Below are 12,489 nucleotides of genomic sequence, written 5' to 3'. Positions count from 1 at the left end.
GACTGTTGTAAAGTGGCTGCTGGACATGCAAAGAATGAGCAAGCTGATTGCTGCTTATTAGTGTAATTTTAAGCCATTCTTCTCTTGAAATTCTCGAACATCGGCACTTGTCAGCCTGCGGCGTCAATAGCTGACTTCTGCAGGGGGGTTGAAAATGTACGATGCTATAAGAGGAAGCTCATTCTGCCAATGGAAGATGGCGTTTTGGCTCAGCTTTGCCAAACCTGCTCAACCGCCAGTAAGCGATGTCTTTCATGATAAAGATGTACAAGTGAGTACATAAACTACAAGCAGTTAGCTATTAATTCAATGTAATAAAGCGTACCATCCTCCAGCTGTCCCTCGAACAAGGGACTAGACCTCATGTGGTATAACAGTCCTACGCACCTACTGCATCTGTACAAAGAGCTGGCCTCAGCTTCAAAGAGTGATAAACAAGGATCTCAATCGCCAACCATCTGTCTCGGTTCAAGATTAATCCGTATGTTAGCGTAAACTTTCAAGTTGACCCTTATCTCCTGCCAGGAGATGAAACCTATCAACAGCTGCGCTATCATCCTTCGCGGATATATATGGCGCCACGGTCGCTCTTCGAACGTTACCTGTTGGCTCTATCACTGCACCGCGGAAAACGTCCCGGGACACCAGTGGCTGTACCGCTGAGAATTGCAGCGGTACCACCTACCGCATCCGGCTTAGCACAGCGCCATTACCCCAGACTTGACACGCCTTGGCTGGCTATCGACTGAGCTACCGGCGATAGCTCCTTTGTTTTGGTCTTAAACTTAAACCCTCGAGTAGCTTTGTTATCTCTTCGGGTATTGGTCGTTGTGAGGTCATTCCCGATATACGTCAAAGCAACTTCAAAGCTCGTGTCTTGACTCACGACATGCATGTTCCACGTTCTGTCTTTGCCGTTAAAAGGATCGCCTGATTTTCAGGCACAGCTAAAAGGTTCAGCTTTGCAAAAGTGTGGCAACCATTCCAGCAAGCCCTGGACCCTGCACGACAGAAGGCAGGTTATTTCTCCCGGGCATGCTTCTAGACTTTCTGTGAGAAATCGTACGTGGAGATGTCATTTTCGTAATTATTAATACAGCCATGTAACCCAATGAATTATGTGAGGGTATATGGATGGCGATGACCCTGTTGCGCCATGTGTTTTGGCAGAATGGGGGATCTACAGCGCTCAGGCACCCGCATCCAAACCGCCCCCATCCAAGGCCCATTTTACCTGCCAATCTCTTGTGCCTCCGTACTAATCAATAGTTCACGATATAGCTCAAAGCACAGATTCTAAACAATTCATGATAAGAATGGTACGAGTTTTCTGTATCTCCAGTCGCCGTTGAGAGATTGACGGCAGGTGGAGAGCTCCACTGAATACCGTCAACTCCACAGCGCTATCATCCCCTGAAGAGATAAGCCCAGCGGAGTCAAGCCAGCCTGGAAAATGGATCCGCCCCTAATTCTTGGAAGATAACCGAACAGCGGAAATACAGTACATCATGATTGTGATAACTTGTCGGAAGTCTACATCCGTATCTTTTCTTGTCGGCCCGAAGTTTTGACTTTGCAACTCGGCTAAACATCTTGGCTTCCAATACCGTTTCGTCAGGGTGTCAGAAGAAGTGACCACTGTAAGCATAAGAGACGGAATAACCGAGTCACTTTATGCTAACTTAAATGGGCACTTATTCTAGTTTATTTTGACAGCATAAGTCAGAAAACGACTCTTCTACCCATCTGCGTCTCATCACTCCCTCCAACGTATCGCCCAATCTCCCTTTGCAAAACTCGGCTCAACGACCTTCCCTGACATGACAGCTTCACACTTCTTCTTCTCACCATCCTCACCAACAGCAAACCCAAAAACAACACCTCTTCGCGCAGCACACTTTGTCATCTCCTTCTCTCTCGCTCTCTTCTGTCCCTGTCTGCGCTTTTCCAACATCTCATCCGTTTCATGGATTCGTTCTGCGCGACCCTTTTCTCCGCCTACGCTGCCATTGACTTCCGACACGGATTGAGCTGGGCGGATGCGGGTGCCGCTGCGGACGGACATGCGGGCCAGAACGTCGCCGTCGACGTGATTGTCGTTTTTGAGATCGTCTGTGAGGGGAATGTCTTCCTCGGACGTTCGTGGCTCAGACGGTGCTTGGACAGGCTCTGATGTTTGAGGTGTTTCATCTTCGCTGTGAGTTTCTTCATGTTCTTCCTCCATCGATGTCCGGTTCGCTCCAAAGACGAGTTCTTCCGCTGCGCTGCAGGATACCAAAATCCTGTTATCGCCCTTGCTGTTCTTCCCCTTCTTATGCTTCCCCGAAGATCCCTTTGTATGCTTCTTCTCTGTACTTGTGCTCTCTTCCGCGCCTAGTAGTTTCACAAATGCCTTCTCAAGCTCCCGATCAAGCTTTCCGGGCTTCTGTGTCCGGCATCGATGAGAGCAGTATTTAGCTGGCGTATTGGTGTTCGCTGTAGCCGTAGTCCTTCGAGTACTGATAACCCTTCCGCATGAATGGCAGTAAGGCGTATCTTCTCCTCCAGGCAACAGATAGAAAGGCGCTGGTGTTGCTTGAGATTTGGAAGGGCGACTCCAACTGTCCATCCAACTCATTTTGGCTGGCTCTGATGATGATCCTCGTTGTAGAGATATGAGTGTTGAGAATTTCTGGCGTCGCGCAAGTGAGACTCCTGCTTCTGATAGTGGTTTTCTGAATGTGCGACTGATGCGGATCATGTCGCGTGCAGGTTTCGCTATGGTGAAAGAAATAGCATGTTGTGATGAAGGAATGCGATCGTCATGATGTCATTGTCGTCATCGAGCTTGAGGTGAGGAACCGACGTCAATTGGCCAACATCCACAGCGACCTCACTTCGAAATAACAAAGAATAATGAAATGATGTGATCACCAGTTATAGATACTAAATATCGAGAGAAGATGATGAATTCGGGTCTGTCATTCTGGAATCTTGGTGTAGGGTAACACCAGGCTGAAAGCTCTAGACTGGAGACCAAGTTATGGGTTAGCCACAATCAACTCAAAAACAACGACATGTGTAGCATGTTTAGCCCTAGAGTTTCGATTCTCATATTAGTGTGTGCTTGTATTGACCATCCTCATCGGAATGGTCAGACGGTAATTGGCTTTCACATGTCAGCAGAATGAAACGTGGCATCCTGAACAGTCGAGCATTACAACAACTGGGCGGCTAGAATGCAAAAGCTTACTCAGATATACAGATTTCTACAAGCCAACCAATTAGCTATTGCTGAGAGGGGACATGATGTTCGCATTTTATCCGGTGGTCTGGACTAATCTGACATGGATTACTTTGCAACGAATTATCGAAGCAGGAATCGCACGTCTTCAATGCATCTATACACCAGACTTTTTGTAGCCTCATTGAATACACGTATGGACAAAGTGGCGACATCTATCATTTTATACCTTTCGCCGAGATAAAACTGGTCGCCATGGATTCCAAAGCACCTTCTGGTGTGTCGCTCACCACCTGCTATATCAAGTCATCCTGTGCCGCTTTCTGTCAGCACTAATCCCCATAGCGAATGAGGTTTTATGCACTGATGACCAAATACCTTATATCGGGTACATCTCACCTCGTTGTTGTCTGGAATTGACCTTAGCCGCTTGGCGAGTGTAGGTAAGATGACCCGTGAGCGCTTAATATTTGATTCCATGTGGAGATATATATAAGACTTACCCTCACCATCATCAGAACTGTTCCCTTGCCCACATCGTGATCCATAATTTTCAATCTTCAACCATGCGCTTCATCACTGATTCTCGCGGTCTCGGCGACCCGAACTCGGAGGCAGTTCCCCTCCAGGTCATCGGCGCCGGTCTTCCTCGCGCAGCTACTTCATCCATGCAAGCAGCCTTTGAAAAACTCGGTTTCGGACCCTGCATGCACATGGCAGAAATTCTCCCACACGTATCACGTATGCAACTCTTCATCGACGCCCTCCGCGAAAAAGATGACGCCAAACGCCAAAAGATGGTGCAGCAACTCATCCACGGCCATCGCTCCATCTGCGATCTTCCCGTTGTTTACTTCACACCTGACATGATGGACATATACCCCGATGCCAAGATCGTCGTCAACATGAGACCCGACGGTAAAGTCTGGGCGAAGAGTGCAGAGGATAGTTTTTGGTTCTTCTTTAGTCCTTGGTTCAAGTGGGTCGGTATGCTTTGGGCTACGGATCGACTTTGGTACGCGCTTAATCAGGAGAGCATCAAGAAATGCAAAGATGAGTATGGTACGGATCGTGTTTTCAGCGCTGAGACTTATGATGTGTATTATGAGCGGGTGCTTGGGGAGGCGAAGAAGCGTGACCGGGAGGTTCTGCTTTTCAAGGCTGAGGATGGATGGGAGCCGCTTTGCAAGTTCTTGGGTGTCGAGGTGCCTGATGAGCCTTTTCCGAGATTGAACGAGAAGAAGACATTCCAGATGGTTACAAGGATATTCATTGCGAAGGGCCTTCTGTCGTGGGCGGCGTTGTTTGGCGCGACTTGGGGGGCATGGAAGGTTGCTTCTCACTTTCTATAAGTCAGTACTGTCAATCATGACATGGTTGTTGTTTTGTAGCGAATCATTGGCTCTTCTTCATAACTTCGTGAAATAATGCATTTCTGTGGGAAGTGATGCATGCAAAGAGTTGCCATAACGCGTAGGAAGATCTTCCTTTCAGGCCCGGGTTCACACACTTGAATGATCACATCAAACGGATGCGCAAAGTGAAACAAAACGGAATAAGATTTAAAGATGTCGGCAAAAATACAAAAAGAGAATCGCTATATGCTAACTGGAGGGTTCGAACCTCCGCGGTTTCCCACTGCGGGTTTGGTTTCTGATGAGAACCTAAACACAGCGCCTTAACCACTCGGCCAAGTTAGCGATGATGATTCGTTGTTGAATATTAGCACCAATTCTGCATCTAAGGAGCCTAGTCCGTACCGCTTGTGGACCATTTGACAAGAAGAATCCTAAACTCAAATTGTTCAATGTCGCATCCTCAAAACTCACTCATGATACTCTGGGAGACGCACTCATTTTGATTTTGAGGCTTGCATAAGCCTGGCGGAAAGTATGCGACAGGAAGGCACGTCGATGGGGTATTGCAAGAGAGTTTGAGAGTTTGAAAGTTTGATGCAGCTCTCTGCATTGTAAGATAAGTTGCATGGCGTCGTCAGTCTTCCATGCTTCTCTAAGGTTTAGGGTCTTAGGATAAAGTAGCCTAAATGCTAGTCCAAGCTTTAGCATAAGGCAACTAAGTTATTTCGTCTCTTATGCTTTCCGTGGCCAAGTCTTCTGACTTCTAGCGACCAAAGGATAACCCGCACAAAGCAAGACGGCTACTGCTGGAAGGGCCGCCCTTGCCTGGATGGTCGGGGTCTTGTCGCTGTCCTGGACGTCGAGAATGATGCCCCGAGCGGTTGTCGGAAGGTGGACCACTGGACATATGTGACCTCATAAAGGCGGACTCGATGTCGTGGTCGAGTACGGTGTTGTGGTAGCGCGTCATTCATTGGTCCGGACAGGGTTTTACATAACCAGACGCCACTTAAAAAGAAAACCTTTTGGGCAGAACGTAGGTCGCTGGTTCGGTTCATGTTTGTCTTGCAGGAATTCCAGAAGCGTGGTAGAATGGGTGCTGCCTACAACAAACTCTGGAGAAAGCTGGCCGGATACCTCAGGTCCTGCAATCAGAGCAGATGGGCTGTCGTATCTTCCAACACATGGATTTTTGGCAGGTCTGAAGTATAACAGCTGAGATGGACTTTTAGAACAGAGCGGTAACTCTACTTGGTAGAGGTGTTGATTTATCCGTATTTCGAAGGTGTTTCTAGAGGACTGAAATGGGATAGTTGCGTTTGGTTTCTGGGTTTCTTCCATGCGGACCAGACTTCCCTTTACTGGTTACTGGAGACCCCGCGATTCGAAAAAGCCCAACCCTTGACGGCTTGGAGCGCAGGTGAGTATGACAAGACGTGTCGAGTTACTGATGTTGCAAGGGTCACATTATAGTTCTCGCTCTGTAGGACCTTGTACGGATTTGATCGTCCCTTTGACACCCTCGTAAGGCTTCTGTGAGTAACTTTATAGAGCGTCAGGGACTCAAGGTTCACATTAGTCCTACACTAATGCCTATATGAACTCTGGCAATAACAAAAGTCATTTACTATACAGGTACAGACATCCCAGTACTCGGACAGCATATCGCTTTAGGTAGGTAACAGAAGAATTATCCTCTAAGGCTTAGGCTACCAACATAAAGTATCATAAGTGCTGGTCTAAGCTAGCATAATCTGACTAAACTATTTCATCTCTTATACCTTTAGGGCCCAATGCTTTTGATACCCTGACGCCTTTATAACAACTTTATTGCGAACTCACAGTCTTCTAGTCTTATGCAGGCCATAGGGTCCACTCTGGCGGAATACAAAGCTTAGGAAATGGTCGCAAACCTTCAGTTTCCATAGACTATTTAAAGAAACCTTTTCTTTACATCCAGGATCTATCTCCAGTATTCACGTACACAACAACACAGACTCTTCTTCCCAATTCTTAACTCTTTCAAAATGTGCAGAGCAAACTGTGTCGACACTCGTTGCGTCGTCTGCGACTGGCCAATCAACAAAACCTTCGATGTGATGGTACATTGCGAGGTATTCTGGCAGACACAACGGTGTCCGAAAGCTGAATACCCCACTACTTATCCCCAAGCTCGCGCCGAACTCTGCGGCAGGTGTAACCCACAGTGGCGAGAGGACGTCGACATGCAGCCGCAAGAGGATGTCGACATGCAGGAGGAAGCTGAAGCACGCGGCTCTGACAAGACGTTGAGCGTTGAAAGGGCAGAGCCAAACAGCCGTTTCAAGGAGCTGATAGACGAGGTGTCCAGACGCTCAGCAGACGAGGATGAAAAGAACGAGAGGAATAGGAGCGACGAGTTGTGTAGGACTACACTTTCTCCCGAGTCCTATTATACTTCGGACGGCCACAAAGTGCCGGGTCCAAGGGGCCGGCCGCTCCCCCCGCTCCCCCCTACCCACCCTACCTGTCCCGACCGCTCGGGCACCTAGGGGCCCCTCTGATATTCTCCTCCCGCGCCTCCTGTTCCGTTCTACTGCTTCTCCGGTACCGTCCTTTCGGGGCCCATCTCCGCGCCAGATCCCTCCTCTTAGAAGCCCATCCCAACATCATCTGAACGCCTCTATGATGATCACAGACAATCACGTCGAACTATATGGTCGCTGGTCGCGGCAAGATATCATATGGATGCCCCTTTGCTCGCATCTGTCTCTCGGCGAAGCCATTCGTGGAGGAATTGAGATCTTCCCTTCCTGTCAGCCACACGTCAAAACCTGCTGTTATGAAGAACGACTGTAGTTCTTTGTACAGCACAGCGCCCTGGTGGGACTCATTCAAATCCGAATTAGAGATCACACAAGGCTAGGGAATTCTCAAAGAACCCAGCAAACGCCGAAGGGGCATTTTGGGGCGAGGCCACTGGTTCCGAGTACATCCTCTTGACTGTGTAAACCGTAGCCCAGAGCGGTCATATACGCCGGTAGAGATGGGCTTGGTTGTCGTTGCTACTCGTGGCTTCACGTTGGCCACGGCAGCCCAAACCAGACGGGGCATTTTGGCTGGAGGCTGCAGTGATCTCGGGCTCTATTGGCATGGCGAAACGGTCGGGGCCAACTGGAAAAATGCTACGTGGATACGACAACGGCGGACATGTTCAAGGTTATGCTTACCTAGAAGCTTGATAGTCTAAATAGAAGGAAGAATTCCATATCAATTAAATCGCCCAGTGTGACATCTCAATACAAATCTTTACCCATTCAGGAAGGTGTCAAGTACTGCCTTCTAAGGCTTAGGCTGCAGAAATAAAGTAGTCTAAATGCTATCCTAGGTTAGCATAAGGTGACCAAATTATTTCGTTTCTTATGCTTTTCGCGGCCAATTCTTCTGACCCCTGCTTTGGGTGACATTCATTCTCCTGCGGCTGAAAAGAAAAGAGTAAGCATAGCGACGTGGCTGCTGGAATTAACGAGTCAGGCGCCACGAAGTGAACATTTTGTGTGCACAAGGCGTTCTCAGGGTCGTTGTGTTGCTATTTGTGCCTTGTGATGTGAGACTAATGCTTCAGCTGAATGCGCCGACCGGTCGAGACCCCGCCGTGTTGCATTCTGCGAGAAGGGACAATTGTAATAAAGCCCTCTTGGGACGGCCTTTCTTGGCAAATTTGTAGATTGGTATTGAGAAGCTTCATAATTGAGTCGGATTATTGCCAAGACAAGATGGCCGCTGTTCCGCCTTACAACAATTACCAGTCTCCAGGCCCTCAGTTTGCGCATCAGTCAGGGCAGGTTCCACCCGAACAACAACACCACGCCCAGTATCCGCAAGCTCCGCCAGGACAAGCACCAATTCAGCAATATGCGCCCGCGCAACATCCCCAATACCAGTCACATCCAGGTCCGCCCGTGAATCAGATCCCGCATACTCCTCAAGCGCATTATTCGCAATCGCCTCAAGGCCAATACCCTCCTGCACCACAGCCGATTCCAGGCCAGCAGCCGATTCCAGGTCCGCAGCTAGCCTACCAGTCGCCAGCATCTGGTCCCCCAGTGCATCAATCACCCCAACTTCAACAACACCCGGGTCTTCCGCAACAGTACGTTCCTGGTCAACAGGCACCGCAGTATGGTGTCGCCGCACCGCCAACACCCGCTCAGCATCAACAGCAATACCAACAACAAGCAGCCCAATTCGCAAAGCCCGCACAGCTTCAATCCACCGCCCAGTCACTGTACAAAACAGGCAAGGGCTTTTTGGGTAATCTTGCCAGCAACATCAAGTCCAAGTACCCCGCCAACGCCAACGCTGCATCGCCATCCTCCACAGCTTCATACACTGGCGAAGCACCGAAGCCGACATACAATCCTGAGCAACACCCGACGCAGACGCCTTTGAGTCCTACAAACTCGTTCCCTCAAGGGTTTGGTCAGCAGGGCTATCCTCAGCATGCGCCGCCGACACCGCAGCAGAGCGTCTCGCCTGGAGCTTCAGGCTATCCTACTGTCGCGCATCAAGCGTCATTCCCATTGCAGTCGCAAGCGATTCCTGGACAGCCTCAAATCGGACAGCATGTTCCCCAACATCTCCATCATCAGCCACAGCCCCCCGTGAACGGAGTCGCTGTTCCTCCAGGTGCAATTCCCCAGCAAGTAGTTCAATCACCTACAGCGACCGCCTCGCTGTATCCTCAGCCTGTGCTGCACCACCAGCAGTCCAATCCATACGCACCGACGCCCCCAGTCCAGTCGCCTCAAGGTATACCTTCGCCAGGACAAGGTGTCGCGCAAACGGGTTATGGACAAAGCCCTCCACAAGTGCCTCCACCACAACAGTACGGTGCTGTTCTCCAGATGCATCCTCAGGCGTCTCCGCCACAGCATATCCATCCTGGCGCTCCATACAATCCGGCTACGGCTACAGCAAGCTTGCAGACCACTGCTCAGCCGACATATCAGGCTGGCGCACCCGGCCATGGGCCTCCTGGAATGCAACAGCAGACACAGAATCACCCCAGCGCTCCGGTTCCAAATGGGCCGACCACGTCTCCACACGGCGCTCAATTGATGTCTACGCCAGGAGTACCCTACGGCCAGGTACAGAATCCTTCTCAGCCTCTGTCACCGACTCAGCAGCATTTGCAGAGCCCTTTGCATCAATCCCAACAGCCTTCACAACAGGCTCCGCTCGCACAGCAACATGGCCAATATGCTGTACCGCCGACGCAGCCAATCTCTCAATCGGTCACGTATCCGATCGCTCAGATAGGCTCTGTCGATCATGCACCACAGACACTTCTTCCGACTCAGTCGCCGCATCAGCAGCACAGCATTCCTCCGAACCAACAGCCGCCGACTGGCGTACCGGTGACCCAGGCACACTACGTACCTCCCCATGGTCAACACTACTCGCCTTCCCATGGGCAGCCTCCATCCAACATGGGTGTTCCGGCACCTGTACAGCAAGCATCAACTCCTGGTCAGAACCACAGCTCCCTACCTTCATCACCGCCGTTGCAAAACTTGAATCAGCCCAGTGGGATCCTTCCTTCGGCGCCAACAGCTGGTACCCAGTCCCAGTCTTATAGCCCAACTACGCTTCAGTCGCCGCTACCACCACCACCACCACCCGCCCAGTATGGACAGCCCGTGGCCGACGCGAACAGCCAGTACCATCAACAAACTTCACCAGCGGCTCATGGAGATTACACGAATCCCGCACATTTTGCGCCGGCGCCACCACCTGGCGCTCCAAACACGGTGGCGGGCGGCCAGCCTATCCAGCCCTATCAACCATACCAGCCAGTACAGCAATCGCCGCATGCCCAGCAACCTCCGCCCGCACCCACCCAGCAGGTGTATAGCCAGCCAGCGGCGAATGACTATCCTCAAGACCCAGTCGATTCGTTGTCCACTCAGATGCACAATCTCAATGTGCAAAATGGACACCAACATCAATCCGCGTCTAATGCCAACCCGATCCATGGGCAAGAAGGACCGCGCGGGCCACCGCCCTGTCAGGCTACTGGCATGGTCGTCGACACACTACCGTATTGCCCAGAGGACAGAGTGGTTACATACGCTCTTGACTGGTATCGCTTAGCTGTCTCACCGCAGTATCTCATTTGTACAAGATGCTACGCCGATCATATCGCGAGCACACATCTCGCTGGACACTTTGAACGGTATCATTCCCCAGAAGGCACTGACTCCAAGTGTGGCTTCTGGTCGCCACGTGCAAGAGAGGTTCTCTGGCCTCAAGCCTTACAGACCAATGATATCGGCCATCTACGTATGTTTGCAGAAAAGAGCCTGGCTGCACCGGCCTGCAAAGGCAGAGTCTTGAGTACCGCTGCCGATGGTGTCAAGTGGTGGGGTATGGTCAACAACGAAGTCGATGGATTCATCTCTTGCGATGCTTGCTACGAGGATCGCATTGCCGGCACTCCGTTCCAGACTCGCTTCTCCCCATATCGCCAACAAGGCCCAGATGAAAAGTGGATGTGCGACTTGTGTATTCCCTACCTCACAACAGCTATCGCCAAGATGTCCAAGCAGGATCACTGGAATGGCTTTGTAGAAGCAGTCAAAGCGCGCATCCATCTTCCTGTGTGTGAAGGTAGAGATGAAGAGTCCAACAACGGCCGTTGGATCCTTCCACGGCGCAGGATCGAGAATATGATGATCTGTGAAACATGCTATCTGGATAAGCTTGCTTTGACACCTTTTGGCAACGAATTTGAACGTCATGCTCGTGGTGAAGGGTTTGATGCTTTGTTGAACTCGTTGGGTCAAAGGTGGAAATGCAGCATGACAGACACGGCTGTCAATATGAGCATCGCTCTTGAGGCTGCCATCTACCGTCGCGACTTTGAAGTCTTTTGGAACGCTGCCAATGCCATATGTGGGTTGGTCCGTTGTACTGCCAATGGTATCGTCGGGGGCAATTGGTGGACCGTCGCTGGTGGTTGCCCTGATTTTGATGTTTGCGAAGCATGTTACAAGGGAATCCTTGAGACATCCAACCTTACGCGCTTCTTCGAGCCCGCGCAACGCGACCCTGCTGCGACCATCGTCTGCAACTTCTGTCCTTCTAGCCCGCGATGGGGCATGTTCATCAACAAGTTTGCAGAAGCGATGGATAAGGGTGTCTTCAGCTATTACACTGACTATGTCAAGAAATGGGCTGGAGTACCTACTTGCCCTGGCATCAGGAACAAGGGGAAGAGTAAATGGTGGGGACACCCAGAGGCCCTGGCCTGCGAAGACTGCTGGCTCAACTTTGTTGCCGATACTCCACTGGGCCCATCTGTTCCTGTCAAGGGTGTGTACGACGAGAGGACCCTGATCTGTCAACTGTGGTCTCCGAGGATGCGCAACATGTGGCTGGTAGCTTGTGCCGCTGGGCCTCCCGGATCACCAGAGTCAGAGAAAGCCCTCGATGACTTCCGTGCTTTCGGAACCAAGCGTGTACAAGTGTACAACGCTACTATACCGCATATCGAGATGATTGAGCAAATGATGATGATGAAGCGAATGCAAGCTATGCAGCAAGGCCAATTGAGTCTCATGTATCAGGGCATGAACTCAACGTCGTCCATCATGGGAACAACCGACGGTAATCTGCATGGGAATAGCTCGGTTGGGTATTATGAGACTGAACACGGTGTTACTGCTGCGAACATGATGAATAATATGCATGCTGGGATGGCGGATGCGAACAAGATGAGTGATTGGATGCAGATTGCGCAGTTGAAGACTACTTGGATGGAGGTAGAGTAATCTTCGCAATAGTTCTCATTGTCGTATACCTTGATCTAATAGTCTGTCCACTCTGAAGTGTCTACATCTTTTTTCCCGACTTCTCCCATTCTTT

General features: G+C 50.5%; 3 protein-coding genes and 1 non-coding gene across 4 annotated transcripts; 2 read left to right on the top strand and 2 right to left on the bottom strand.

The window, feature by feature from the left end:
- Positions 1 to 1,561: 1,561 nt before the first annotated feature.
- On the bottom strand, positions 1,562 to 3,128 carry B0J16DRAFT_348518 (uncharacterized protein). Its single transcript, XM_046128748.1, has 2 exons — positions 1,704 to 3,128; positions 1,562 to 1,640 (listed from the first exon to the last, which is right to left on the bottom strand). The coding sequence occupies exon 1, from the start codon at positions 2,738 to 2,740 to the stop codon at positions 1,757 to 1,759; it is 984 nt and encodes a 327-aa protein (XP_045978708.1). The 5' UTR covers positions 2,741 to 3,128; the 3' UTR covers positions 1,562 to 1,640; positions 1,704 to 1,756.
- Positions 3,129 to 3,666: 538 nt separating this feature from the next.
- B0J16DRAFT_348516 (P-loop containing nucleoside triphosphate hydrolase protein) lies at positions 3,667 to 4,617 on the top strand. Its single transcript, XM_046128747.1, has one exon. It carries the CDS (start codon positions 3,790 to 3,792, stop codon positions 4,573 to 4,575), a length of 786 nt encoding a protein of 261 aa, XP_045978707.1. The 5' UTR covers positions 3,667 to 3,789; the 3' UTR covers positions 4,576 to 4,617.
- A 208-nt stretch (positions 4,618 to 4,825) lies between these two features.
- Positions 4,826 to 4,923, bottom strand: B0J16DRAFT_t273. The gene has a single exon. It is a non-coding gene; the product is annotated as a tRNA-Leu (tRNA).
- Positions 4,924 to 8,326: 3,403 nt separating this feature from the next.
- Positions 8,327 to 12,452, top strand: B0J16DRAFT_292098 (uncharacterized protein). The gene has a single exon (XM_046124314.1). The coding sequence runs from the start codon at positions 8,337 to 8,339 to the stop codon at positions 12,393 to 12,395; it is 4,059 nt and encodes a 1,352-aa protein (XP_045978706.1). The 5' UTR covers positions 8,327 to 8,336; the 3' UTR covers positions 12,396 to 12,452.
- Positions 12,453 to 12,489: the final 37 nt, after the last annotated feature.

This window comes from Fusarium flagelliforme (assembly GCF_020744385.1).
Source record: "Fusarium flagelliforme strain FIESC 12 MPI-CAGE-AA-0113 chromosome Unknown B0J16scaffold_7, whole genome shotgun sequence".
Classification (NCBI taxonomy): Eukaryota; Fungi; Ascomycota; class Sordariomycetes; order Hypocreales; family Nectriaceae; genus Fusarium; species Fusarium flagelliforme.
This window is presented reverse-complemented; position numbering and strand designations above follow the sequence as displayed.

What these genes read in the sequence shown, in the direction of transcription:
- B0J16DRAFT_348518 (XM_046128748.1), bottom strand. Translation starts at nt 2,740, where the DNA reads ATGATCCGCATCAGTCGCACATTCAGAAAACCACTATCAGAAGCAGGA.
- B0J16DRAFT_348516 (XM_046128747.1), top strand. Translation starts at nt 3,790, where the DNA reads ATGCGCTTCATCACTGATTCTCGCGGTCTCGGCGACCCGAACTCGGAG.
- B0J16DRAFT_292098 (XM_046124314.1), top strand. Translation starts at nt 8,337, where the DNA reads ATGGCCGCTGTTCCGCCTTACAACAATTACCAGTCTCCAGGCCCTCAG.